This window comes from Rosa chinensis, chromosome 5 (genome assembly GCF_002994745.2).
Source record: "Rosa chinensis cultivar Old Blush chromosome 5, RchiOBHm-V2, whole genome shotgun sequence".
Taxonomy (NCBI): domain Eukaryota; kingdom Viridiplantae; phylum Streptophyta; class Magnoliopsida; order Rosales; family Rosaceae; genus Rosa; species Rosa chinensis.
Genome location: NC_037092.1, coordinates 84,178,522 through 84,200,965, shown reverse-complemented (window position 1 = coordinate 84,200,965; position 22,444 = coordinate 84,178,522). Strand labels below are relative to the sequence as shown.

The following is a 22,444-nucleotide window of genomic DNA, read 5'->3' as shown; positions in this document are numbered from 1 at the left end:
ATGATACATACACACATATTTCTTTGAATATGAAATAAATTATGTCATTAGTTTACTATTTTATTTTTTGTGTAACATTTTAGCTGATTAGTTTTCTTTTATTATTCATATATCATTATATACAACATAAAGAATGGTAGATTGCCATTGCCACACACACACACTTTTTTGTCATTGATTTAGCATTATACTTGGATCTATACATCCATTGCTTTTAAAGTATAAGAGAAATTGACATACCAAAAACATCATAAGGACTTGTAAAATCTAAACAAATACCAGTAAATCAATCCATTAGAATCTATTAGAGTCCATGTAGAATTTAAACAATCCGTGGATTAAGTAAATTTATAATAACTCAAACAAAATCTTTTAAAATCTAAATTGAATACACCCCCTTAAGAATATTTGATCACTTCAAAAGTCAAAATACTATTTTGTCCAGGTCAAAAATGTCTAAACCCCATTCATGATAAAAGCTACTTACATTGACAACACACTGGGAAGGAAAATTACACCGGTGAAAAATTTGAAGAGTGGCCAATTAATTGCGAGCCATTCTCTAGGAAGGTTAATCATTCAGATTTCAACGAGTGGTTGCCACCAAGGTTTATGCAAACAGTCCAAGCTCAAAGCAAAGGTTTACTAGTGGAAATGTGGGCACCTTAAGTTGAATCCTATCTCGCAAAGCAACCTCTACTTTTTCCCAGTGATCGAGTCCTTTATCCATCGGGTGCCTTTACTTGGGTGGCCTATGGCCTCAGAATGCCAAGTATATGGAGGAGCAAGTCGGGGTTTGTGTGGGGGAAGCAAGGGGAGAAGAGCAGTGAGGTTAGGCATGAAGATGTAGTGGCAAAGATAGAGTCGGTAATGAATCAGATGGAGAAAGGGAAGCACCTGAAAATCAAAGCTTGTGAGGCAAAAGAAACAATCAAGGATGAAGCATGAGGATGAATACAATGGGTCTTCTATGAAGGCTTTGGAAGACTTCTTTTAAAATTCATCCTTGAAAAGAAAAAGAAAAAGAAAAAAAAAATCTCATCACCATGAAGATGATGCACACTGGGGAAGCCATATCTTAAGTGAGCTGATCATGATCAAGATTAAACAAACCCTAAAATCCATCAAAACATAGATCTATCAACCAAATTGATTGAAATGCACCCAATCATAAAACAAGAGAAAAGTAGCTTCTGCTAAAAATGTATAGCATGTGACACAATAAAGGTGTTAAAATTACTATTCTCAAAATTGTTAGAAACAGTTTCTTTTTCCCTGGATGTCTGCAAGTCTTATCGTGAATATATAACAGCAGGATATATACATGAGAATATAAGACTGCAACTGAAAACTGCCCTGTCTAACAATATCAAAATGAATTAACAAGAAGGCACTGAAACCACAAACTATCAAGACATAGCTGAACTGTCATAATCACTCCACCAAAAGCTAACTGACATACTTGTTGTCAGAGACCGCACATAGTGCCACCACTTTGGTGGGATATAAAGCATGTCACCTTCCTCTAATATGCAGTCAAGAAATTCTAAGTCCTGCACCTCTGGGAATTCTTTCTCATCTATGTTGTCTAGATCAACCTTCAAACCAAAGTATATTCAATAAGTAAACATATAATATACTTGAGCTTTAGAAAGAGAACATGATCCCATTTATATGATCTTATCGAGTTCATATAAAGAAGCTGACAGGAATCTCAACATTTCAGTTTTTACCAACTAAATTCTGTTTGTAATCTAAATAAATTGTAAGTTATGACAATTAAGAGTAACTAAAATGTAACCGCCACTATAAAAACAATCCACCAATTTCAGCTTCATGAGATATTTCCAAGAATGATGGTGACAGGTTTCACTGATAATCTTCTTCTCTTGGATTTTGTAAACAAACAGTTGAACCAAGTCATCCATTAAGCTAGACTTATTCAAACCTGAGAGGAACTGACTTGCAATTAAAAACTTTCTTTCCCAACATGACTCGGTATTTTTCTAAAAAGCACGTATAGCCTTGGCACATGCAAACATATGCAAATATAGGTACACTTTTGGCATCTGGCTTCTCGACAAGATATTAGCATATTTGTTAAAATCTTTCCCTTATTTTAATGACTTCAAGAGTGCAATTACCTGACTTGAGTTGCAAAGCATGGTTTCAGTATGTGGATAGAGTTCCTCTGACAATGAAGCACGATAGAGTCTTATATACTTTTTTCCAACTACCTGAAGATGAGCAATCAATTGAAGTCACGTAGATGTTGTGATCACAGAAACTAGTAAGTGGCCAAAATATGCATCTATATACACTCGCTGATATATGTATGTGGAAGTACATGCATGCAAGCACATATTTCTTTGTATAAAGAATTACGATTCATGATATTTATGCATGGTAAAATAGTTATGCACTTAAAACAGACATCTGTGGGTGCTACACATTGCCGTCTTCGCAACAAATGGAGGTGTTATGCACATCTAGGTACTAAAGAAATTATCCGATTCTTTAATCATGTTAGTGCACAGAGTTACTTTTAGAGAAGGCACTCTATGCATGTGATCTGTATGAACCATTCTTTCCCTTTCCAAGGGATTCTCCCATCATCAAGATTTGCCTCCCCTAGTAAACTCATGGGATGTACTGTAGATCATAACTGGAACAGATTTGATGGTAAATCCAGTCTATTCGTTAGCTATTCTAGTTTTAAAAGGTAGGCCGGTTATGGACATAACAACTTGAATAAGAAGACAGAACAGAACTATAATTTTAAGGAGCAACCAATTAAACAAAGGAATGCTACTTCTATGGCTAGTCCTGATTGATCAGTCTCACACATTATCCAATAGAAGGGGAACATATAAGCAAAATTCAAAGATGATAACTAACATTATAATATCAAAACCTAAAAGGAACAACAGGAACACTCACAATGAATATAAACTCTCAAAGGCAAGATCATGGTAATATTGTTCAATACAGAAAACTAACTCTTAAGTACCTGCGCAAACACATTATGGTGTGGATCATGGTGTAACGGGGTTACAGTCCCAGCTGGACCAAACCAAGCATTTAGAGACCTTAGCTCCCCACCACCGGCACAACAATAGTCGGGAATACATATGTCCTCACGCAGCTCGTTTATCTGCCAATCAAAGGTATATCAAAAATGTGAAAGATTGCAACATCTATCCAAACATATATGCATATCACAGTTGCAACACAGTAGCCTGTAACGTGTAACATACCTGATCAAACAATGAGTGCTGAGCAAGATACTTCGGCGCGCCAGAGGAAGAGTCATTATCCCGAATCCTCTCAAGAAACTGCGAAAACGTAATAAGCTCCTGCTTCCACTCCGGGTACAAGTAATTTTTCCCAACCTACAACGCATTCAATGCTTTACCAATTTTCAGTCATCTAACAAAAAGCTACTTAAACACGCTCACATTTGTCTATTAAAGTAAGCATCTTTCTCACCTCAACCGGCACCGTCCGGTCACCGGCGACTCTTATCAGGTAATCCATGTCATTCCACTTTGTCCTCGCCGGCCAATGAGCCATACAATCGGTCAAAATAACCGGCGATCCCGGTAAGAAATGTTCTCTTAAAAACCCTTCCAAAGATAGACCGGATTTCTTCACAACCGTTTTACAAGACACTAATTTTGGAGGCAAAATTCAAGCATCTGAGAAAACCACAAAAAATAAATTTCTTTTTCATTGTGTGAAATTCAGAAGTGAATGTGAAATTACGAACCTAACCTCCGTTGCTTTGAGGTCGTCACGGACCAACCGGCGGTCCAAATTGGGGCCGTTTTGTTCGGGAACCCTAGCGGCGGCTCTGGATTTAGCGGGGACTTTAGTCATGGCGGAGTGGAGGTCCGATTTAAAAATCGGGCCGCCCATGAGGAGGCCCATGTCGAGGGCGCGGAGCGCGTCGGTGAACTCAGCTGCGGCGAAGTGGAGCTTGGCGACGTGGAGGCAGGCCATTGCGTCGGCGTCGCGCCAGACGGGGAGGACGGAGTGCCAGGGGCCGGAGTGGAGCTGCTCCCAGGCCATCTCCCGGCGGCGGCGCGTGAGGCCATGCTGCCGTGCTGCCACGGTGTGAATATTTGTCCCGAATAATGTATTTTTCTGTTTAGCATTTTGACTGAGGGGATTGGAGGGGAGAGTGAAAAATTGAACCTGCAGAAGAGATGGAAGGAGACCCAAGCGAACAGTAGCAGGTGGTTTTCTCACTGAAGCTGAAGTGAAGAGTCGAAGAGCGAGATTTTGGCTTCCACAGGTCAGATGGTTTTTGACTTCGCTGTGGAAGAAGGTGAGAGCAGGTTTTTGGGGACTCTGGAGTCTCATTTAATTGAGTCCCAGTTGTTGCCAAACACGGGATGATGTCTGTTGGACTAGATAAGCCAGTCCAGTCCCGTCCAATCCCACGAAACAAACACCACCCTTCAAGTCTTTGAACTGTCTAAGTCGTTGACCAAAAAAAAAAAAAAAACTATCCAAGTCTTTTCTAAAATTTGAATCGTTTTTTTTTTTTTTTTTTTTTTATACAAAAAGACTATATCTTTTTATATATAAAGCGAAGCGTCTGGTACTGTTCATAGTTTGGTTAAATTTTTAAACTTCCGAAATTGCCCATAGTTAACAACGTAAATTACTGAGCATATAGGAAAAAAAAAACAAAAAACAAAAAACAAAAAACAAAAACAGGTGAGACTGAAACCAAGATTCGGCTTCTGCCGGACACATAGAAAACGAGAAAAAAAAAAAAAAACCGAGAGAGAGAATAGGGGAAGAAGGGATAGAGGAAGAAATTCGGAATAAGGAAGAAATGGGGAGAGAGAGGAAGAAGCAGAAGACGGAGCGGGAAGGAAGGAAGAGGAGATGCAGAGGAAAGAAAGGAAAAGAAGCATGAAAAGAGGAAGAGGATTGGATTTTTGGGCGTGTACAATAATTTACAAGAGGGGTGAAAGATTGGGGCATGGTTCAGATATACATGCAATTGAGATTGTTGGGTATCTGAAAGTAGGGAACTTTGTTTCTGGGGAACTTCAAAGGTAAGACTTAACCATCTGATTTGTTTCAACAAATTTGCACAAGTTTGGGTCTTTGATTGTACTCAAGACAAGTTTTGTTCTCTGGTGGTTGAATGCCTGATTTGAATACCAGTAACCATACCATAATACCATTCTCGGCCAGTAGAACGCCTTGGAGAGTTTATAGAAATCGGTGAATTTTTATTTTTTGGTCTTTGGTTGCATGTAATTTTTGTTGAATTTGTTCTTTATTTGTTGAGGTAGCCTTCGTGTTCTTAGCTTCTGGGTTTGGATACTGTGTAATAATGTCTTTATTTACATGCTCTGCTGATCAATCTGAACCATTAGGTCCAATTACTTGATGATGATGGTGAAGTGAAATGTGTGTTTATGAGTTCAAGAAAGTGATGCCCTTTTCGTTTTATATTTGTGGCAGGTGCCCTGTTGCTTCGTTTGATTTGGGTCGTCAAGTATCGAATAAGTTATTGTTTCATTGCAATTTAAGCCCCACCCTTATTAAAGGTATGCATGCTTGCCCATTTTTGCAGTTTAATGAGTGTTAGAGTATGCTACTTAGCTCGGTATAATAATAAGCATACTCCACATCAAAAAATTTAACAATTTTAGTTAAAATCAAACCGATTTCTTAGAGGCAATGTCTTATGCATGCTTGCCCATTTAGCAGTTTAATATTAATAAGCTGCATTCACAATATGTTCATATTAGTTTGCTATCCCATTATCAATGACAGCCCTCTTTGTGATATTCACTTCTTGCCAAATCCTTAAAGTAACCAGGGACTCAATTCATGAGGTACTACACAAAACTAAGCTATATCATTCGCTTTCTGCAGGAAAAATCAAGCACTCGCATATATCTTTGTGCAAGATGGAAACTCCTTGATTTTAACTAAAATTGTTAAAATTTTTGATGTGGTTTTTGTGTGTAGGACTCTTATGAGGATCTGTTTAAAGAGCTGAGCAAGTATAGACTGATCATTCTCAGGCTAGAATTATAATTAAAGAGTTGGTCTGTTGGTGTATGATAAGCAATTGGATAGGCAAGAAATGGATGACTTGATGAAGCAAGTTTCAGACCAAAAGTCGAATCAAAGCTGCTGTCCAGTTGGTTAAGGATGAGCTAGAAGCTGAAAGAAAGTTGAGAAAGCATTCAGCCGCACTTCTGCACGCGCGTGAGCGCGTGCGTTAAGGCTAGTTAAGATAAACCGAAGCCATGAGGGCCTCCACCGTTTACAGAAAAGCTACAGGTGGGAATCTATCTACCCAAGTGTTACTATAGGAGCAGTCATGACCCAGATTTGCGAATATATCCGCAACGAAATTAGTCTCTCTTAATACATGTTTGAAAGTAATATTAGAGAAATTTGAAGCAATAATCTTGATATCTTGAATGATCTTCCGTAATCTCCATGGTGGCTGATGGACTCCATTGACAGCATCAATGACAAGTTTGGAGTTCCCTTCCACTTTGACGTTATTGAAGCCTCTTTCCTTAGCAGTAGTAAGACTGTTACGCAAAGCAATTGCTTCCGCCATCAGAACAGTAGTGACACCCGCATTTTTTGTAGTGGCAAGGATTGGTTTTCCAAAATGGTGTCAAATTATGAATCCTACAGCTGCAGAGCCTACTTTAACAGAGTCATCAAAGTTGATCTTGACTGCATTTTGTGCTGGGGGTCTCCAAGAGATACAGTCTAGGGTGGGCTTGATATGAGCAATGCTGGTACTTGGAATGGTAATGTCTGGAGTATTTAAAGCAGCATACGAGGTTGAAATTACATGGTGTAGCAATATTGCCTTGAAAGACAAGGTCATTTTGTGCCTTCTAAATTTGCCAATAGCAAGTAATCATTTTTGCAAAGAGCTTCTGATCATAAGGTTGAGAAATGAACATTTCCTTGAAGACTTTAATATAGCCTTCAAATCAATATATTGGAGTAGAAACACCTGCAAGCCTCCAAACAGTTGTAGCAAAGTCATAGTAACCAAATAAATGGTCAATTGTTTCATTGTCATTATTGCAAAGGGGGCGAGAATTATCGTCGATTAAACCAAACATGGAGAGTCCATATATCTTTTTGAGCCGACCTCGAAACAGAAGCCATCCGAAAATTTTAACTTTTGGCTGAATGTTTAGTTTCCAAAGTTTATTAATCAGATCAGTTTGGCTATGCTTCGTTGTATTTTCCAACTGTAGCCAAGTTGCAGATTTAATAGAAAAGTGACCATTCGAAGAAGGACCCCAAACAAACTCATCCTCTTGTTCAGATAAGGGGATAGGAATTCCCAGGATCAAAGTAATGAAGTAGTTTAGCCTTGTTCCATGCATTTTCTCTCACTAATATAATCAGCAACTATTTCCTTGCAGTTAATGCTACCTTTTTGACTATCATTCAATAAACTATAGAGTGGAAATCAAACATCCAATTAAAAGATCAGAAATTGATAGCCTTACCATTGCCAACAATCCATCTTAGGCTTCTGATGATGCGATCTCTTGCATCTAGCACTCCCTTCCAAGCTAAAGCAACAAGCCTATGTGTTACATGATTGCAAGTGCGAGGTGCATGCTTAATATGCACACTCGAAACATTCTGCATAGGGACAGAGATATCATCTAATAGAGCACCATACTCATCAAGGTCATGTTCTTCACTAAGCATTGATTGGACTGCCTCCAAACAGTCACTCTCTACGGTGACATTTTGCAGCTTCAAACCCTTAGCTAAATCAAGACCATCTCTAATAGCTAGTAACTCTGTTTGTTTCGCTGACCCCACATGTTTCACAGAATGCGTAAAAGCAGCCATGAACTACCCTTGAGCGTTGCGAAGAATGTCTCATGTACCACCTCTGATCATCTGAGGGAGAAAAGCACCATCGACGTTTAATTTGCATCCTGGCTCCACTTTCGGTTTCCATTTCTGCTTATTACCTCTCGTTCCAACCCAGCATTGGTGTTTGCAGCCTTGGCTTGTTGAAATTCCTCCAACCATGTCATAGAGGATAGCATAATATGTGATGCTGCTTGTGAAACATTATCCCATAACATGCTATTCCGATTCTTCCATAATGCCCAAACCAGCATCATCAACTTCTCAAAAGCATGAATTTTAAGATGCATTATACGCTCAAGTAGCCATTCCTTAAAATTAATTGAGGACAATAAGATATTTTGAAACTGAAGAGAAGGGGCAGATAGCAACTCTAAAGTAATTGGACATTGACAAAAAAGATGGGCAGTGGTTTCGAACCTGTCCATACAAAGTAGACAACCGAATATCCCCAGTGTAGCCTTTCATGGTCAATTGCTCACTAGTTGGGAGTAGGTTCTGTGCGGCTCTCCATATGCATATTTGGACTTTGCCTGGTACTCGGGCTTTCCAAATTGTTTTCCACAGTGCAGCATAAGGGTTACCATCAGAAGTATTAGTAAGTACATTGCCAAGAACAGAAGTTCATACCACCCAATAGGCTGTTTTAACTGTAAATCTGCCACGTTTGTCCAAGCTTCAAGAGAGCCTACCTTGGGTTCTACGTCTGCTCAATAGGATGGAAAGGATTTGATCACTAATTTCCTGAGTGAAGAGAGACTGAACTACCCATGGTATCCACTCTCTACTATGAGAATCAATCAAATCAGCCACAACTTCAAAGTCATTGTGAGCAAGTCTATGGATCAAGGACTGTAGAAAGTGATTTTCCTTGAGTTGATGTTTACAATTGTACACATATATAGCAGTAGTAAGCTGCTGTTACAATGCAGGCAATAAACTATATTTACAGCTAGAATAAAAACTGATAAGCAATTATAGCTCAGTATCAAAACAGCCTATGAACAAATCAATGGAGAAGAATTAGATGACTTGATTTCAGGAGAAGATTTAGTCTCTCTAACACCCCCCCTCAAACTTGGCGGCTCCGGACGAACAAGTTTGCTTGAAAGGAGAAAATGACGTGACTTGTGAAGCGGTTTAGTGAGTAGATCAGCTGGCTGATCAACAGAGGGAATGAAGCAGACCCGATGACTACCAAGAGCAACTTTTTCGCGGACATAATGATAATCAAGCTCGATATGCTTAGTTCGAGCATGGAATACAGGATTGGACGCCATGTAGGTAGCACTAAGATTATCACAATGCAATAAGATGGGAAACTGAATGCGAGCGCCAAGTTCATAGAGCAGATAACCCAACCAAGTAGTTTCAGCACAGGCATGAGCAAGGGAACGATATTCCGACTCGGCACTCGAGCGGGCAATCGTGGGCTGCTTCTTGGAGCACCAAGAGATCAAATTCGAACCAAGATACACAAGATAACCTGACGTGGACCGGCGGGAGTCGGGACAGCCCGCCCAATCCGCATCAGAGTAGGCGAAGAGGTGCACTGGCTGATGTTGAGGAGCAAAGGATAAACCATGACCAAGTGTGCCTTTGACATAGCGAAGAATGCGCTTCACGGCAACAAGATGAGGAAGACGAGGTTGACTCATAAATTGAGAAACCGAGTTGACCGCAAAAGCAATATCCGGACGTGTAATCGTGAGGTATTGTAAAGCACCGACGAGTGTCCGAAATTCAGTGGGATTATCAAGTAACGCACCATCAGTGGCAGTGAGAGAATCCTTGGCAGACATAGGGGTACTCATGGGCTTGGTAAGCAACATATCATGTTTAGAAAGGAGATCATGAGCATATTTGACTTGATTAAGGTGAAGGCCATGAGAGGAGGTGTGAACCTGCAGACCAAGAAAGTAGTGGAGTGGCCCTAAATCTTTAATGTCAAAACCACGGGCAAGAGCATCAATGAAGCTTTGAAGAAGGCGATCATGGCTACTCGTGACCACAATGTCATCCACATACAACAAAAAATAAATAGTGTGCAGACCATGAGCAAAAATGAATAAGGATGAGTCTGCTAAACTTTGGGTAAACCCAATAGACAACAGAAAAGATGTCATTCTCTGAAATCACGCCCGAGGAGCCTGCTTAAGGCCATAGAGGGATTTGTTGAGTTTACAGACATGAGTGGGGTGAGACTGATCAATGAAACCAGGAGGTTGAGTCATGTAGACATCCTCCGTAAGAAAACCATGGAGAAAAGCATTCTTGACATCTAATTGACGAAGAGACCAACCACGAGACACAGCTAGACTAATAACAGTACGTATTGTAGCAGGTTTGATAACAGGACTGAAGGTTTCATGGAAATCAATACCTTGCTGTTGGTGAAAACCTTTGGCCACAAGACGAGCTTTGAAGCGTTCGACGGAGCCATCCGGCTTCCGCTTGACTTTGAAAACCCATTTGCAGCCAACAGTGTTCTTTGTGGGAGAAGAGGGAACCAAAGACCAAGTGTTGTTCTTCATCAAAGCATTGATTTCGTCAACCATAGCAGCACGCCATTCAGCCTTCTTTGAAGCTTGAGAGTAACAAGTAGGTTCAACTGAGTCAACCATGGTGAGGAGAGCTCGAGGAATGGGATACCGCACTGTGCCATCACTTGGGATTCTGGGTTTTTGAGTACCATCTTGGAGGCGCGTGACCATTTGGTGTCTCGGAAGAGGATTGGTGTCAACAGGAGCCGGAGGGGGAGAACTGGACCGGAGAGCAGGGCCGTCGGAGGGAAGCCGATCAGGAGCAACAGTGGCCGACGATGTAGTGGTGGTGTTGATGGGAGGACCGGTGATGCCATGAGCAGCAGGAACAGCGGAGGAAGGCGGCGACGGAGCAGGAACAGCGGAGGGAGGCCTGGGTCGGCGGTGATATGTGATTACCGGTGGAGATAACGGAGGATTAGATGGAGGAGGCGCGACCAAGTCTGAGGCAAGTGAAGTCGAGGAATGACGTTGAACAGATGAGGTTGACCGAGCGTTTGGGCCGCTGGGCAAGTGGGCATCGTGGATGAGAACAGGGCTGGTTAATTGAGTTAACTCCAAAGCCTTTGAGACTTGAACTGATGAGTCCTGCAATTTTCTGTAAGGAAAACTGGTTTCATCAAATAAAACATGCCTAGAGACGTAGACACGACCAGATCTCGGATCCAGACACCGATAGCCTTTATGTTTAGGGCTGTAGCCTAAGAAAACACACTCAAGACTACGACTAGAGAGTTTATCCGAGACATAAGGACCAAGATGAGGGAAACATGAACAACCAAAGACCCGAAGAGAAGAGTAAGAAGGCGGAGTACCATAGAGACGACGATGAGGTGTATCCCAATCAAGGACAGGTGTAGGAAGAAAATTAATAAGATAAACTGATGTTAAGACAGCCTCAACCCAAAGATTATGTGGAGTACCCGAAGTAAGAAGAAGAGCACGAGCCATGGTGGCAATGTGGCGGTGTTTACGCTCGGCAAGGCCATTTTGTTGTGGAGTATGAGGACAAGAAAACCTTTGTTGGATTCCCAAGGAGTTACAGTAGTTAGAGAAAGCATAACTGACATATTCAGTACCATTATCGCTTTGTAGAAATTTGATGGAATGGTGGAACAGATTTTGGATCATAGCAACAAAGGTTTGAAAATGAGTAAGAACCTCATTTTTGCGACGCATGGGATAAATCCAAGTATACCGTGAAAATTCATCAGTAAAGAGTACATAATACTTAAAACCACTGACAGAAGAAGTAGAAGAAGACCAAACATCACTATGAATTATGTGAAATAGAGTAGTTGCAGTTGCATTATTAGATTGAAAAGGTAACTGATGAGATTTGCTTAACGCACAATCTTTACAAAATGACCGAAAAGATAATTTAGAACCAATAGAAGACCCTATACGGGCGAAAACATTCGACGTAGGGTGGCCCAAACGGTTGTGCCAGATGGTGGAGTGAGTGGATGTAAGAGCATGGGGAGTAGGAGACACACTGGACAGATCTAATGGATAGAGACCATCTTTACAGGGGCCCTGAAACAAGAGACGACCAGTAAGTAAGCAATAGATTTGATAAAAATCAGGAGCGAAAAGGAAAAATACACGATTGTCTTTTGTGAAACGAGCAACTGACAACAGATTTTTACGAATGGAGGGAATACAGAAGACGTCAGATAAAGAGAATTGAGAAGATCCTAAGGAAAAAGGAAGGGTACCAGTATGAGAAATGGGCATCGAATCCCCATTACCCATATACACATTATGAGGGCCACCATATGGTTGAGAGTGATTAAGAGGCATAGCGGTCATGTGGTGAGTAGCACCAGTATCCGGATACCAATTGGGATCAGCAGCAAAATGGGCTCCTGCAAAAGGTGCAGTAGTAGATGGCCCAGGAAATCGATGGGGACATTGATGCAGCCCATGTTGGTTGGTATGGCAATTGGGACACCACGTTGGAGCTGGGCCGAGAAGCCCATTAGGTGGAGAGGGGCGTACAGCCCAAGCAGGAGATGTAAATGGCCCTAGAGAGGGCACGGGCATCTGTTGCGCAGGAAAAGAAGCCGCAATCTGAGATGGATGACCACGGTAGGAGCGCCCACTGTTGGAGCGACCGTTTCTGGGAAAATTTCTGCCAGTGTGGGAGCGATTGTCACGACGGGAAGAAACTTGGCTTTGATGATAGAGAGCAGTGACCGGAGTGGAATCAGAGGGGCGAGATTGAGAAGCGTCAAAGGAAAGAATCCGGGCACGCAGCTCTGTAAAGTCAGGGAGAGGTGATTTGTGCGTGAGAGCAGTACGAAGCATGAGATAGTCAGGACCAAGGCCATGGAGGGTTGCAAGTACCAAGTCTTCATCCGGAACAGGTTTGTTGATGGAGGACAAGGAATCAGCAATAGATTTGGCATGGCGAAGATAATCATCAACGGATTGGGTGCCTTTGTGAAGATCAAGTAGCTGCAATTTAAGATTGGCAGCGCTAGCCACAGAGCGCTGAGAGAAATGGCGAGCAAGACAATCCCATATGTCTTTGGCAGTTTCGAAACCAATGGTGAGTTGGGCAATATTTTCAGTTAACGTTGTAGTTAGGATACTGACAATGAGCTGATCCTGTTGAAACCATTTTGTATATTCAGGGTTGGGAATTGGAGTGGCTGGTTGAGTGTCAGAGGGAGTGGACATGATGGTGGGTGCAGGTGCAGATTTGGAGCCATCAATATAGCCCCAGAGATTATTGCCATTGAGGAACGGTTTGAGTTGACGAAGCCAAACCAAATAGTTGGTTTCGGTGAGTTTGATGAAGTTGGAGGTGTTGGGAGAGGGAGCAGAGGAAGGGGTGAGGGCAGCCATAGGATCGAGAAGACAGAGGAGAAGGATCAGGTGAGAACCTAAACTACTGATACCATGTAGAAAGTGATTTTCCTTGAGTTGATGTTTACAATTGTACACATATATAGCAGTAGTAAGCTGCTGTTACAATGCAGGCAATAAACTATATTTACAGCTAGAATAAAAACTGATAAGCAATTATAGCTCAGTATCAAAACAGCCTATGAACAAATCAATGGAGAAGAATTAGATGACTTGATTTCAGGAGAAGATTTAGTCTCTCTAACAAGGACTGTGGGCAATTGGGTATCCAATGATCATTCCGGATATTCACCAGAGTGCCATCTCCTATTCTCCATTTCACACCAGCCTTTGACACATGCCTCTAATTCAAAATACTGCGCCAACATAAGGATAGGGAGTCTCCTACATCAGCTTCCCAAAAAGTGCAATTTGGAAAGTATCTAGCTTTGTACAACTTAGCAATGAGTGAATTTGGGTTTAAGACAAGTCTCCAACCCAGCTTTACAACCATTGCTGAATTGTATGCATATATATTCTTGAAACCTATACTACCCTCCTGTTTAGTGAGACATAGTCTTTCCCAACTACACCAATGGATCTTTTTCTTCTCCTCTGTATCACCCCAGAAGAATGAAGCACATAATTGATGAATTCCATCACATAGTCCCTTTGGTAATAAGTAATAGTTCATGGCATAAAGAGGCATGGTTTGAGCAACCGCTTTTATCAATATTTCCTTACCTGTGGAACTCAAGATCTTCGACCTCTATCCCACTAACTTCTTAGTGAGCTTCTCCTTTATATAGGCAAAAATAGCTATTTTTGCCTTACCTGCCCTAAAAGGGAGGCCCAAGTACCTGTCATGCTCATCCAAACACTTGACCTCCAAGATTGTGGCAAGGCTTATTTGAAGAGCTTCCAGCACATTTCTACTAGTACAACACTACTTTTTTGGAAGTTTATTTTCTACCCCGAAGCTTGCTCATAACAATTTAAAATGTTTCTCACCTGTAAGCATTCTGCAGTAGTAGCCACTCCAAATAAGAAACTATCATCGGCGAAGAATGAATGATGAAGTGTGGGAGCCTGCGGACACATCTTCAGACCCACCATACTGCCATTAGTAATCGATATAGTAATCAGAGCCGAAAGGTAGGGCTCACAGAATGAAAAGGTAGGGCGAGAGAGGATCGCCCTGCCTAATACCTCTGGTTGGAATAATTTTACATGTCGCCTCCCCATTTATCAAGACTGCATAGCTGATTGAAATAACACAGGTCATTATCATGTCAATCCATCTTTTTGCAAACCCCAATCTAGTTAACATAGCATGTAGAAATCTCCATTCAAGACGATCATATGCCTTGCTAATATCTAGCTTCAAAGAAAAAAAAACCCTCATCCTGATGTCTTAACTTGTGCATAAAAGGCACAGCCTCTGTATCTACCAAGGTATTGTCTGAAATGAGCCTTCCTGATATATATGCACTTTGCAACGGGGATATTATGTCAAGCAGCCATTTCTTCAATCTGTTTGCAACTACTTTGGAACAAATTCTGTAAATGACGTTACAGAGTGCAACTGGTCTAAAGTGAATGGCATCAGCGGGGTTTTGTATCTTAGGAATTAATGAGACACAAATGTGTAAAATTAGATTATGTCCATGCCTCACCTTGTTCTAAAAAATTCCGAATAGCCACACAAACATCCATACGAACAAAGTGCCAATATTTCTGGAAGAAGAAGTGGGACATACCGTCTAGTCCGGGCTTTTCGAGGGATGCATTTGGAAAAATGCAGACTTTATTTCATCATCTGTGTATGGTAAAAGCAGTGCTTCGTTCATATTAGCTATAACTATACATACCGCTAAGCATAAGCAACAACCTCGTAGGTGATCCCGGTGACATGGCTAGCTCCGCCTATAGCATATATTTGGAAGACCAACACCTGAGCTAGCTCACCTTGGTAGAGGTCGGACTATATCCTGTCGGGAGGCCACCTTTCCATGCTCTCCAAAAGGCTTCAAGAGAAGCAATATGTGCATTGTGTCCCACATCGGGAATGTAGAATAGAATGAGACATCCTTTAACTATAAAAGGGAGTCCTCCCTTTCTTAGAATGGGATGGAATCCATGATCCCCACACTTGTAATACTACAAAGGCTACTTGGCCTCACTCATAGTGAAACTTTTAAGTGGACGTAGCCTTGCCTCATGGGCAAAGTGAACCACTATACACCTTGTGTCATTATCTCTCCATGCTTCTAACTTAATTCCTGAATTCTCACGTAGAAACATTGGCGCCGTCTGTGGAAATTGATACAAGAAGTCATGTCACTCTTCCGGCTCAAAGTTATTCACCCCCGCTCATGATACCCATGCAACAGGCCCAAGCCATCTCGTTCATACCAATTACCAAGCACCACTTAGCAAGCAGGATATCCGATTAAGTCAAACATGCCGCTGGCATGACTTGGTCACGCCTAGCCAACATTGACTTGCTTTCGTACAACACATCATCGAGACCCAAATATCCAAATTCTCTATGGGTACCCCTGCCTTTAAGAAAACCCCTCACCTCTCGGTGACCATCGCCGACGGCGTCTTCACATCCCGCTAAACCCCTCCCAGCTCAGCAGCTCATCACCTCTCGGTGATTCATCGCGAGTTGACTTCCCGGCAGTGATGAATGGAACCTAGAAGCAACTCCGGCAACCACTAGCCTCCGACAAGCAATTTTGCTATTTTCCAGGTCTCGCTACCTTTCCTACCTCCCGATGGTCAATCCGACATCGCCCAACATCTCGGTAACCCCAGCTGGCACCCTTCTCATGCTAAAATCCCGATCTCGGTGACTCATTCCACCAGGTCTCGGTGACCCATGCCTCACCGGTACATCCCTTTCTCGGTGAACTAGCTCTAGTCACCGACACTTCATACTATGAAGTACCTGCACATCCTTGAGTTTTCCCAGCGGATGTCCTGCACATACTATGAAGTACCTGCACATCCTCTCGGTAAAATATAAACCATTATATTTTGAATAAAATCACATACGTATGTCCTTGTTGGTGTAATGAAGTTCTCCCTTGCGTAATTAAAGTAATATGTCGTGTAATTTCCATCATCGAAGTTGTAATTATTTTCAGTCGACCTAATTTACCACAAACTACAACAATTGATGTAAAAACAATAGTTTTGTTCTAATTGGTGGTAATTACTCCACCTACAACCTATGTACTAGTTTCTGGACAATTTAACAAGTGTGACAAACAAATTTGTTATCGGAGTGGTAAATCTTTATGTTTTTATTATTAATGAAATGATTACTTCAATGACTATACATTTTGCCACAATCCACGTCAATTGATGTAAAAGCAGTAATTTTTGTTCTATTTGTAGGAATTACTCCATCTAAACTAATGTACTAGATTATAGACAATTTAACAAGTGTGACATTGTCAGAGTGATAAATCTTTATGTTTTTATCATTAATAAAATGATTACTACAATGACTACACATTTTACCACAACCCCCAACAATTGATGTAAAAGTGGTAACTTTTGTTCTATTTGTAGTAATTACTTCAAAAACTACATCATTTACAAAATTATTAACCATGTTACAGTTCCAACAACATTTATGTTGTGAACGTGGTAAAATTAATATTAGACGAGAGATTATTCAGAACACCGTCATGCACTTGCACCAACATAAATGAATGGTTAGATTGCATTAAATACACTTTTTGTTTATTAAAAATAAAGTTGATAATAAATATCAAGGGTTGAGATTATTTTATAAGGGTTGGGTCACTTGCACCGTTGGTGCATAAAATAATTTCCAATATTAGACCAAAAGATATGTAAGTACTCAATATTGTAAGGAGATTCTCCATTTGATAATCAATGTTCTCAATTTGATAAAAGTTGTCCAACTAGGATATTTATATCTTTGACCACTCAATTACAATAACCACAGTAAGTGTGGTCATAAATCGTAACATTAGTTCTACTAGGTGTAATTTATTATTTTGATAATATTTGTTACATATTTATGAACAATATTACATATCAAGATAGAATGTGTTGTTGATATGGTAAATTTTATTTTTAAAAATGACGCATGTCAATATTTAAGTGGGTAACCTGTTAACCAATTCAACAGGTTTCCACTACATTAATTTATTAAAAATAAAATAAAAAATAAAAAAATAAGGATATAGCATACATCAAGGTACCATAAACGACTCCGTTTGCTCAAAGTTTTCTTTTTCTTTTTTCAAAGGGAGAAAGGGACTAAATGTATCTCACTCATAATGGTTACGACAGGCCCGCTCACCTGCGGGACGAAAATAAAGGGACAAAACGGGACAAAATCATCCTAGTGGTTGGATCTTAATGAAATTGATCAAACGGATAAAAAGCAAACCATTAAAACCAAATTTTTTAAACGCACTATCCAATCCCGTCTAATCTACTTTTCTTTCCCTGTTTATCTTCCTCCTCCCTCGTCTCAATTCTCAATCCAACTTCATTCAAGAAAAAAAAAACTCTCAATTCATCTAAGACCCCTCAGAGCCTCCCCTATAACATTCTTGATTCATCATCATCACCATAAGACTGGTCTATCTTGAAGGTATTTTTCTTTTTCAGTTTGGTGAATCATGGAGCCATTGTATTTTGTTTAATGATTTCACTGCTGGTGCTCTGATTTCTTTGTCGTTGCCAATGGAAATTTGTTCAGTTTTCGGATTTGGATTCCTGCTCAAAATTTTATTGATTTGATTTGATTTGTTTAGATTGGGATTTGGAAGTGTTTCTTTTTTTGGTAAGCAAAGTGTTTCTGTTTTCAATTGCTGGGATATGGAGTTGGTACAAAGAAATTGATAAAAGATCTATACTTTTTTGGATAGTGGAATGGATTGAATCATTGTGTTTAGCTTTTAACTTCTTTTTCATTATTATTATGTATTTGAAATTATTATGTCTAAGACTAAGCTACGGTGAAATTCTATTTTTAGTTGTGTTTGTAATATAATGCTGCAGCTTTATGATGGGTGATCCATCGTTACAAGACCTGAATGTGATTGATGCTGCAGCTGTATTGCACCGAGTTGAGTGAGCTGTCTAGTTTCAGTTTATTTTGTATGTCTTGATAGTTTTTCCACAGATAAGGATTGTTGAGATAGAATTTGAATCTCGGTATATTGTTTTGCAGGGAACTGCTCATCTGATTCTAGTTGATAGCATCCTTCTCAACTGCATTGCGTTTATTATCGCTAACAAGCGCTGTAAATGAAGGCGGAGATTGATATGGAGTCAGAAAGGACAGCAAAGTGCAGCTGCGATTTCACTCTTGACAGTAAAAGTTGTAAAGATAGTGTTAAACAGAGCTTTACCTCCTTATTCTGCAGTGGAAATAATAATACCAAGTTGGGCATTATTTATCGACCTTGCATTAAATTATGTATTGAAAGATCCAGAAAAATGGGTGGCTGATGATTCAATTAGCTCAATTATAAAATTCTTGTGCAGTAAGAAACATCCCAATTTACAATCACAAGTCATAATCATAATGCAAAAGAATATACACAAGTTCTAGTCAGTGGATGAAAGAAAAATGGCAGCTGAATGACAACCCAACTGATGCATATTACAATGCATTACAATTCAAAAAGCTTGTGATTATGCTGAAACAAAATAGAAGAAAGATCAACTTCATCATTTACATGCTAAGTGGTGCTTCATTTGATTGCTCAGTGGGGTTGATTTGTATGCTTGACCTGATCATATACAATATCAATAATACATTAATAACCATGAAATCGATCACATAGAGAAATAAAAGCAAGTGTTAGTAGTAAATAAAGTTATTACCCATCAGTATTGTGCTTATCACATGTTTGAATGTTGTGCCCACTTTTACCACATTTTCCACAGTTTCTCTGCTTATTCATTGCAATTTCTTTGGATGACTTCAACCTCTTCCCACTTCCTTTAGCCTTTGATTGAGATGGTTCTTCAATGAGTATTTGCTGAGGTATTCTTTTTTTTGTGGATGGAAGTTCCTCAACACCCAAACTTGAGAGAAGTTCTTTAATACCAAGGCGAAGCGAATGGAGTCCATCTGTGAAATATTTTGTTGTTTCTGGTGAAAGAGATGCCTTATCAATTACAGCTTGTGAAAGTTGAGATAATTGAATATATCTCATCATCAATGACTTATCACCCACATCTTTCACTTCAACACCATCATCATCCCAAACTCTTCCAGCTTTTGCATTTTTTGTCCACCTATCCAAGATGTATTCACTTGGCAAATGTACCATATTCATACTTCGAAAAAAGAAAATGATATGCCTACATACAATTCCTTCAACCTCAAAGCCTCCACAACTACACTTGGCAAAACCAGTTACTTTGTCATGAATAATTTGTCGCAATTTCCAGCTTTGTTCATCATCTGCAGCCCTTAAAACAGTATACACGCATTCATTTTCATCCTCCTTCAAAATTTCACATTTCAAGTAGGCAGTACTCTTGACAACCTCATTTTGTAAGTTCAAGAATATTTCTTTTGTGTACACCTCACGCAGTTGCTTTTCTATGGGATAGTAAGTCCTTGTCTTTGGAATTTCATTACTATCAACATGATCACGAATCAGTTCTTCATGCCTTTGTTGTCTAAGTCCCCTTTTAATCCTTGTAGCAAAATCCAATAAAGAATTGTTCACTGAAACAAATGATTTGAAGAATGAGTGGTTACTTTCAACTCTTTGACTGCTTTGCATACCTGCATGAAAGATGTGATTGCAAAATGCAGGGACCCATTTACTTCGCAGGTCATACATTGTGTTCAACCACGCATGCATTTCTTGTTTGCTTTGTTGAACAGCATTCTTCCAACTAGCTTCAAATTCTTCTTTAGTCCCGGAGTTGTATACACTAGCTTTGAAGAGTGCATAATAACTTTGAGCAATCACAGGACCAAGCTTATCTCGAAATTTAAACATGATATGCCAAAGACAAAAACGGTGGAGTGTAAGTGGAAGAACTTGAGCGATGGCTTTTGCAATTGCTGGATCTTGATCAGTAATTATAACTTTCGGTGGACCACTAGGCATAGCTTTCAGCCATTGTTCCAGTAACCAAATAAAAGACTCTGTTTTCTCATCACTTAAAAGTCCACAACCAAATACAATTATTTGGCCATGATGGTTGACGCCTATGATTGGAGCAAAGATCATGCGATATTTGTTTGTGTTGTACGTGGTATCAAACACAACAACATCGTTAAAATAATAATATGCTTTTCTTGAGGTGGGATCAGCCCAAAAGCAACGATTCAACCTATTTTCTTCATCTCTATCAACTTCAAAACAAAAGGAGGACTTCTTTTCCTTTTCTGACTCTAAGTACTCAAGTAGCATAGTTGCATCATGTCCCTTCAGTTCTTCCCTTGAATCTCTTTCAAAGTTTCTCAAATCTCTGGCAATACATCCAACATTTTGTATACCACCTGCCACAGTCTCCATTATTTTGAATTGCTGACTTGTTCGAACATTAACACTACTTAGCTTTTCCATAAGACACTTCTTTGCCTTTGTAAGCTTGCGGTGTGATGGTAATAAATGTACTCTTTTGGGAGTTGTAAGTTCATGTGTGTGAGCCTCCTCGAAATCACTTATACACCATTTTTTGCTTGCCTTGTTAAAGACGAAGTTCAACCTTGCCTTACAACCCGTACGCTTTATTCCGCAATTCCTTTCTTCCATGGTTGATGAATGTTGCCGTTTTGAGTTCTCATAAGTCTCATATGTTTTTCCTTCCTTGGAACATAAAAATTGTTTCCAAGTAATCTCTCCAGTCACCTTACTTCTCTTAGTTGAACCCATTCTCACACTAAAACCAACTGTCTTTGCATATATCTCATTATAAAAGTAATATGCCTCCTCTATTGATTCGAATTCTTGACCAAGCTGAAGTTTTGGTTCATCTACAATACCATTCTCATTCAGGTCTTGTAACGATGGATCACCCATCATAAAGCTGGAGCATTATATTACAAACACAACTATAAATAGAATTTCACCGTAGCTTAGTCTTAGACATAATAATTTCAAAGACATAATAATAATGAAAAAGAAGTTAAAAGCTAAACACAATGATTCAATCCATTCCACTATCCAAAAAAGTATAGATCTTTTATCAATTTCTTTGTACCAACTCCATATCCCAGCAATTGAAAACAGAAACACTTTGCTTACCAAAAAAAAAAAAAAGAAACACTTCCAAATCCCAATCTAAACAAATCAAATCAAATCAATAAAATTTTGAGCAGGAATCCAAATCCGAAAACTGAACAAATTTCCATTGGCAACGACAAAGAAATCAGAGCACCAGCAGTGAAATCATTAAACAAAATACAATGGCTCCATGATTCACCAAACTGAAAAAGAAAAATACCTTCAAGATAGACCAGTCTTATGGTGTTGATGATGAATCAAGAATGTTATAGGGGAGGCTCTGAGGGGTCTTAGATGAATTGAGAGTTTTTTTTTTCTTAAATGAAGTTGGATTGAGAATTGAGACGAGGGAGGAGGAAGATAAACAGGGAAAGAAAAGTAGATTAGACGGGATTGGATAGTGCGTTTAAAAAAGGGTTTTTATCATATGTGGGGTCTGAACTATGTCTGACCGGACTGAATGGTACCTGGACTTTTAAAATGATCAAATAGGTACCTGAACTTCCAAAACCACATCATTAAGGTACTTCCGTCTATATTCCGTTAATCCTCTGTTAATTGCAGGGATAAATCAGACATTTCACCCAAATTGACCACTAAAATGACTGTTATAACCTCATCTGACATTTTGTCCATTTCCCTCCTTTCTATCTTAATTTCCCTCCAAAAAAATTGACTCTTCCCCCAACACTATTCATGTAAAACTTTTCATCAAATTTTACCTCCAATTATTGTCTTTCGATAAATAATAATCAACATCTCAACATCAAGTTTTCTTGAATAATTTTTATTGTTCTTCAAAAATTAGCCTAACATAAAAATTATTTTGAAGAACAATAAAAATTATTCAAGAAAACTTGATGTTGAGATGTTGATTATTATTTATCA

The 22,444-nt window shown here is 39.6% G+C and overlaps 4 protein-coding genes across 9 annotated transcripts; 1 reads left to right on the top strand and 3 right to left on the bottom strand.

The window, feature by feature from the left end:
- Window positions 1-323: 323 nt before the first annotated feature.
- Window positions 324-3,915, bottom strand: LOC112166432 (lysine-specific demethylase JMJ30). Of its 5 annotated transcripts, none has more exons than XM_024303279.2 (6): window positions 3,775-3,915; window positions 3,490-3,698; window positions 3,258-3,392; window positions 3,011-3,154; window positions 2,145-2,237; window positions 324-897 (listed from the first exon to the last, which is right to left on the bottom strand). In XM_024303279.2, the coding sequence occupies exons 2-6, from the start codon at window positions 3,571-3,573 to the stop codon at window positions 697-699; spliced, it is 657 nt and encodes a 218-aa protein (XP_024159047.1). In that variant the 5' UTR covers window positions 3,574-3,698; window positions 3,775-3,915; the 3' UTR covers window positions 324-696. The 5 variants fall into 5 exon arrangements, with proteins under 5 accessions (XP_024159047.1, XP_040375663.1, XP_024159048.1 ...); XM_040519729.1 differs by having other exon boundaries at window positions 3,490-3,671; window positions 3,775-3,911; XM_024303280.2 differs by having other exon boundaries at window positions 3,770-3,909.
- LOC112164310 (lysine-specific demethylase JMJ30) lies at window positions 3,730-4,390 on the bottom strand. Its single transcript, XM_024300526.2, has one exon. It carries the CDS (start codon window positions 4,363-4,365, stop codon window positions 3,730-3,732), a length of 636 nt encoding a protein of 211 aa, XP_024156294.1. The 5' UTR covers window positions 4,366-4,390.
- A 342-nt stretch (window positions 4,391-4,732) lies between these two features.
- LOC112166595 lies at window positions 4,733-7,286 on the top strand. Of its 2 annotated transcripts, none has more exons than XM_024303473.2 (3): window positions 4,733-5,072; window positions 5,488-5,573; window positions 5,905-7,286. In XM_024303473.2, exons 1-3 carry the CDS (start codon window positions 4,900-4,902, stop codon window positions 5,952-5,954), a joined length of 309 nt encoding a protein of 102 aa, XP_024159241.1. In that variant the 5' UTR covers window positions 4,733-4,899; the 3' UTR covers window positions 5,955-7,286. The 2 variants fall into 2 exon arrangements, with proteins under 2 accessions (XP_024159241.1, XP_024159242.1); XM_024303474.2 differs by having other exon boundaries at window positions 6,001-7,282.
- An 11,897-nt stretch (window positions 7,287-19,183) lies between these two features.
- Window positions 19,184-21,352, bottom strand: LOC112164309 (protein FAR1-RELATED SEQUENCE 5-like). The gene has a single exon (XM_024300525.1). It carries the CDS (start codon window positions 21,350-21,352, stop codon window positions 19,184-19,186), a length of 2,169 nt encoding a protein of 722 aa, XP_024156293.1.
- Window positions 21,353-22,444: the final 1,092 nt, after the last annotated feature.

Bases quoted from the DNA above. Each gene is read 5' to 3' on its own strand.
- LOC112166432 (XM_024303279.2), bottom strand. From the start codon at position 3,573: ATGGCTCATTGGCCGGCGAGGACAAAGTGGAATGACATGGATTACCTG. The intron at 3,393-3,489 runs GTGAGAAAGATG...AATGCGTTGTAG, and splicing joins ACCGGACGGTGCCGGTTGAG to GTTGGGAAAAATTACTTGTA. The intron at 898-2,144 runs GTAATTGCACTC...TTTGATTTTCAG, and splicing joins TGCTTTGCAACTCAAGTCAG to GTGCTTCCCTTTCTCCATCT.
- LOC112164310 (XM_024300526.2), bottom strand. From the start codon at position 4,365: ATGAGACTCCAGAGTCCCCAAAAACCTGCTCTCACCTTCTTCCACAGC.
- LOC112166595 (XM_024303473.2), top strand. From the start codon at position 4,900: ATGCAGAGGAAAGAAAGGAAAAGAAGCATGAAAAGAGGAAGAGGATTG. The intron at 5,073-5,487 runs GTAAGACTTAAC...TATTTGTGGCAG, and splicing joins GTTTCTGGGGAACTTCAAAG to GTGCCCTGTTGCTTCGTTTG. The intron at 5,574-5,904 runs GTATGCATGCTT...CGCTTTCTGCAG, and splicing joins AAGCCCCACCCTTATTAAAG to GAAAAATCAAGCACTCGCAT.
- LOC112164309 (XM_024300525.1), bottom strand. From the start codon at position 21,352: ATGGGTGATCCATCGTTACAAGACCTGAATGAGAATGGTATTGTAGAT.